General features: G+C 38.5%; 1 protein-coding gene across 1 annotated transcript in view; it reads left to right on the top strand.

The window, feature by feature from the left end:
• Positions 1–5,919, top strand: part of odad2 (outer dynein arm docking complex subunit 2) — a 41,548-nt gene that overhangs the window by 18,870 nt on the left and 16,759 nt on the right. Inside the window, exons 9-10 of the mRNA XM_014013400.1 lie at positions 5,015–5,195; positions 5,289–5,350. Of these exons, the coding sequence (XP_013868854.1) occupies positions 5,015–5,195; positions 5,289–5,350 (243 nt within the window). The remainder of the gene's footprint in view (positions 1–5,014; positions 5,196–5,288; positions 5,351–5,919) is intronic.

The following is a 5,919-nucleotide window of genomic DNA, read 5'->3' as shown; positions in this document are numbered from 1 at the left end:
TCTCTCTCTCTCTCTCTCTCTCTCTCTCTCTCTCTCTCTCTCTCTCTCTCTCACCTGATTCCCTTCAAATGTCCAGCCCAGTGAAAAGCTTCGAGAGCAGAGGCTGAACCATTACTGTCAAAAGAGAAAAGCTGCTAATGTGACGGGGGTTTGGGGGGCAAGGACTCTTTTCAGAACCAATCACAGGCTGAGTCGTGCAATAAAGTGAAAATTATTTTTGGAATATTTTTTACTGCTGTAATAATTGGAGGCAGTGTGAGATTTTCCCCCTTCATTTTATTAAGTTCATGAACAAATAAAACAGGATTTGTGGCTAATTGCGTTTTYAAAGCAGCTTTGGTTTAAAATGTCTGGACAGTGCTGACGCTGTAAAAGTTCTCCAATTAGGACAAGTGGGAAAACATGTTATTATTTTTGCTTGATTATTGATCCATCCAAAGCAGACATGACTGATCCTGTGAAATATAATCATGTTTATAACCCAAATGTATTTGTCTAAAAGCCACATTGTTCTACCAACGATCCCGGGTCAAACTTTTATGATACAAACGATGTGAGTAGGAAGCCAACTTCTAAACACTGAAACATTATTGTGTGCAGKTTWATGAACCCATCCACATGTGGCCCCTTCACCTCTGTGTATTGAGRYGTTATTGACACACAAAAACACTAAAAAGCCTCAACAAAAGACTGAGGGAATAAYTTTGCAATGGAAAMTTGTGACTGCCAAGTTTTAAACTGCATGTGTCAGTGTTGTAATGGTTTAGGGTTAAGATTGTGAGGCTTGTTTCCAAATACTGGCTAACCTTCCATCTTACTTCTGTTTGACCTCTACGATGCAGACCATAAATATCCCTGAAATAACCTTACTCAAATAAGAACATGCCATTTTAYTCTGCTAAAATGTTTTATTCTGCTRTCAATGAAGATGAGAGCTGGTTGAATGTGTGACAACARCTCAAGAGTCAGTAAAGATCTCCTGTACAAACAGAAGCTCCACTACGGTCCTGAGTCTTTAGCTGTGAAGAGCCCAATGTTTGCAGAAGAAGCCACTTCAGGCAGCTCTGTGTGATGTTCCTCCTACCATCACATGATTACCTCAGCTCWTAACYAAAATAGACCTGACACAGTGTTCATTCATCAACACTTGTGTCTGTGATTACACAATAATTCTACTGGAGTGAATTGCAGATGACACTTCAGAGATGGTAAAAGAAAAAACATTTTTTCATTATGATGAATTTCACTAAAGTTATCTTTRGCAGCTCCTCTGTTCATTAGCAGTGTTTTTACTTGCAAGAATAGTCTGTCTGTCAGTGGACCGTGACCAAAACCAAATGACCTTGGCCATCTACAATAGCTGACAGACCAGGATGCCAGCAACCGTAACTGGGAATAAAAACAGCCGTAGAGCTTAAATGTACATCAGAGGTTTGTTGAGGTTTTTTTTAAAACCACAGTATATCCCTTTTGAATGTTTACTATAGTTTACTACTCTATATCATAGGCAAACAAGGCAAAAAACACAGCTAAAGAGGGAGGAAGAGTTTCCAAGCCACAGCTAAGCTTTGGTTATGCAAAGTGAATGAGAGGGACGACTGTGAGGATCCGTGGGAAAAGTCTTTGTAACGCTGGATTGTAGAAGATACCGAGTTTGATGTAATCTCCTCCTGTGACCAATAACAACTAATAATAYCAAATCATTTAGATTATTTCACTAATAATCAGACAGACACATCACCAATGATTACGTTGATGACCCTGAGCTTTAATCAGAAAATGTGTTTTAACAGAATTAACTAGAAAAGTTTCTGCATATGTTTAAACAATGAAAGCTTGTTTTTTCATGCAGTTATGAAGTTTACATGAGTTAATATGAGCATCTGAAGCAAATTTATTTATGGGAAAATGTTGTTTTTTCATTGAATCATTGTGACGATCTGTATCTTAATTTCTAGTTCTTTGTGTTTTTTACAGTTGACCTCTTTTGTTTCTGTTTCCTGTGATTCCTGTATTTTTCAGTTTAGTTCTCCTGTCTGTCTTTGCTCAAGCCCCGCCCACCTGCTTCCTGGTGTCTCTGCCCAGGTGTTTCCAATTGTCCTCATTTACTCAGCTTTACRTTGAGTCCTGTCTTTCCTCCTGYCTGTTAGCTGTGCTGTTTCAGTCAGTTTCTCTCTTTGTATTTGTTCCTCATGTTTGCTCTGACAGTTAATTGTGAGCACCTTTTTGYTGCCCTGTCAGCATTTTCTTTTGTTAATAAATCTGTTATTTTTCTCCAAGCTTTTTGAGTTTTTATGTCCTTTTCTGTGTCCAATCTACAACAAATATGTTATCATTTTTGTTACTCTTATGATTATATCATAAATCAAACTTTACTATAATTTCTATTCTGAAATACACATTATGTGAACAGTTTAATATTAATGCATGTTTACTCACTGAGGTAGAACTAAACATCTTCATACCCAAGTGCCAACAATGAGAGCTGTTACTTGAGTTAAAAACACTGACTTTAGGGGAATTAAAATGAGTTTTTCTGGATGAGCTGTTTAGATTTAGTTTAGACAGGGGATCCTCAGTCAAAGGCCCAGTCCCAATGATCAGTGCTCACCCTACGCCCCTCTAAGCAGTGTGGATTCAGTCGAAGTGCACATAAGTGTTTGAGTGCGCAGGTTACAAGTGTGCAAAAAAAATTGAGAATTGGGACAGTACAGATTACATCATAGACTTACTCCTCTGCATAACTGCGACTTCCAACATGGCATTTTTTTATTGAACCAATATAAAAGAACAAAGACAAAAAACAAACATACATAAGTTAACGACCATTTCACATTTACATATCTTTTAATTATCTATTCTATTTATCTGTTCTATATAATTCCTCCTTAACGTCAAATTATGAAAGGTTTAAGAGATCACCATGAATTTTAACTGAGGAAACCAACGTATTTTCTGATTTCTCAAATATTCATCTTTTAAATTGATATTGATATTGATATTTAATATCTTTCCAGGAAACGGGACTTATTTGGAAAGACTTAGTGAATAACCAGTTGTGTACTTAATTCCAAAATCTATGTTAAATCTCACATTCACAAAACAAATATTCAGTTGATTCCACTGATGATTTACAAAATTGTCATGTCTCCATTTCAAATTTGAATATTTTTTAAATAAATTCTCTTGAAGTTCATTTAAAATTTTAAAGTGAACTTCTTTAACTTTAGGAAGGATTGGAAATTTCAAAAATTTTGTTCTAACTGATCAAATTTCTTGTTTGTTGAAATGTTTTAAATAAAATTTTTGTTTTAGAGAATTCACGATATATTTTGTTAATTATTTTTTTCTCAAAATTTGTTTATTACATTTTTTGTATACAAAATTTAATTAATTGATAATCATTTTATGCAATCACGGGATTAGAGTTGAATCTAAATTATATCTGATTATATTAATCATTGCAATTGGAATGTTTTCAACCACATTTGTGTAATCCTCAGGGGTACAAACTATTTTATATTTAATACTAAATTCCTCATATTTTAATAAATCCCCTTTATCATTTATCAAATGAACAATGGCCCAAATTAGTTTTTCCATGATCCATCCTTCCATGAATAGTGATTTTCTTCTTCTGCGGTCTGCATTTTAATTCCAGACGTCACATGCAGCAATGAATTATGGGTAATACACTTCGCCAAAGGCCGTAAAAATGCAGACTTCGCGGAAGGGCGGAAATAGTACCCAAAATGGGCGGAGCGAAGGGCAGATGTGGGGAATGTGGGACACACTACGCACTCAAACCCTTCAACATGAACGCGCATTTCAAGTGCACACGGTTTTCTCCGGGTACTCTGGCTTCCTCCCACAGACCAAAAACATGACTGTTAGGTTAATTGATAACTCTAAATTGTCCCTAGGTGTGAGTGAGGGAGTGAATGGTTGTTTGTCTCATTTGTCTCTATGTGTGGCCCTGTGATGGACTTGCGACTGACAGGTTTTCATGTAAATAGTCAAACGTGAGCAAAAACTGATAACAAACAGACTCATGAGACGGAGTACAAAAGGTAAGTGCTTTTATTTACAGGTGACAGGGAATTTGGACCAGGGCTGTGGAAGGAAAGAGAGATGATCAGTTCCAGTCTTTTTCCAAGGAGGTAAGTAATTTGAAGGTGAGTAAACAGGAAGTTTTTTTACAGCTCGGAGGAGGCTTTTCTGCGTAGAGGAGAGGGTTTTCAGGTAAGTTATCCAGGTGAGTACTTTCAGACTTGTTTTCAGGTTGGAGGCAGACAGGCGACAGCTTGAGGAGGATCAGGTGAGTAGCTCTGGGGTGATTTCCAGAATCAGGGAGGCGAGGGTCCTGGTAACTCAGGAGACAGGCTTTCTGTGCACAGGTAAACACAAACATTAACAGGACTCAGGTAAAGAACTAGTTTCTAGGCTGACATGCTTTACCAGTAGCAAGTGATGGATCAGCGAGGACCCGATGTTCAGAGCCACCTTAAGAAGCCTGAGAGCAGATGATCCTAATTGACGTCAGCTGCAGTGAGGTGCCGATATACTAACAGGCCGCACCAACCAAAGGCCTCAGCGACCTGTCCAGGGTGTACCCCGCCCCTCGAACTGTGACTGCTGGATATGGGCACCAGTGACCTCCGTGTTCCTGAAAGGAGGAAGTGTGTACAGAAAATGGATGGATGGATGGAGTATTTTATTTTTGTTGTTGTTAATTTGCCTGGGGTAATTGCTAATGAGACAAGTCAAAGGCAAATAAATTATATACATAAATTAAACCTAAAATAAACATTTGTGATTTTTATGTACTTCGACTCATTTTGTGTAAAAAGGAGAAAGTTCTGCTTAATCCTCAACTCCTCTGATTAGTATTTTCCTTTGACTCTTGGTTCATGGTCATTACTAGTTTATGTGATGAATAAAACTAAAAAGATTCAATAGAATATTTGTTCAATGGATCACAGTGCAAACCTCTTTTTCTTTTTCTCGCCCAAAGCTTTCAGGAGTACAACACTCTAGAGACTCTGGTTGGTCTGCTTCCTGATCAGCCTGATGAAGTGCTGGTCAATGTAGTGGGAGCTCTGGCACAATTCGCTCAGATTGCAGCTAACAGGGCCGCTATCTGCAAGGGTGGAGGCATCAAGCTGCTAGTTCAGCTGCTCAACAATTTAAACGAGGTATTTATTGTTTTCTCTTTTGTATTTAGGACTGTTTTATCTTTATAACACAGTTCTTTACTGACTGATGTGTGCTCACTATGATTAATCCAGACTCTGCTTGTGAATGTAACCAAGGCTGTTGGAGCATGTGCCGAAGACAAGAACAGCATGGCGTAAGTTTGATTCTTCTTTATTGTTRCATATGTCCTCATACTGTATATAATCACCGTCCACTTTATTAGGTACACCTGTCCAGCTGCTCATTAATGCAAATGTTGAATCAGCCAATCACATGACAGCAACTCAATGTATTTAGGCAGTAGACATGGCCAAGACGATCTGCTGCAGTTCAAACTGAGCACCAGAATGAGGAARAAATGTGATTTAAGTGACTTTGAATGTGGCATGGTTGTTGGTGCCAGACGGGCTGGTCTGAGTGTTTAACAAACTGCTGATCTACTGGGATTTTCACCCACAACCATCTCTAGGGTTTACAGAGATTGGTCCGAAAAAGAGAAAATATCCAGTGAGCGGCAGTTCTGTGGACGCAAATACCTTGTTGATGCCAGAGGTCWKWGGAGAATGGTCAGACTGGTTCAAGYTGATAGAACAGCAACAGTAACTCAAATAACCACTCGCTACAACTGCGGTAAACAGAAGAGCACCTCTGAACACACAACACATAGAACCTTGAGGTGGATGGGCTACAGCAGCAGAAGACCACACCAGGTGCCACTCCTGT

This window comes from Austrofundulus limnaeus, unplaced genomic scaffold (assembly GCF_001266775.1).
Source record: "Austrofundulus limnaeus strain Quisiro unplaced genomic scaffold, Austrofundulus_limnaeus-1.0 Scaffold101, whole genome shotgun sequence".
NCBI classification, from domain to species: Eukaryota; Metazoa; Chordata; class Actinopteri; order Cyprinodontiformes; family Rivulidae; genus Austrofundulus; species Austrofundulus limnaeus.
The sequence above is the reverse complement of the archived record's forward strand: the minus strand, read 5'-3'. Positions and strand labels throughout refer to the sequence as shown.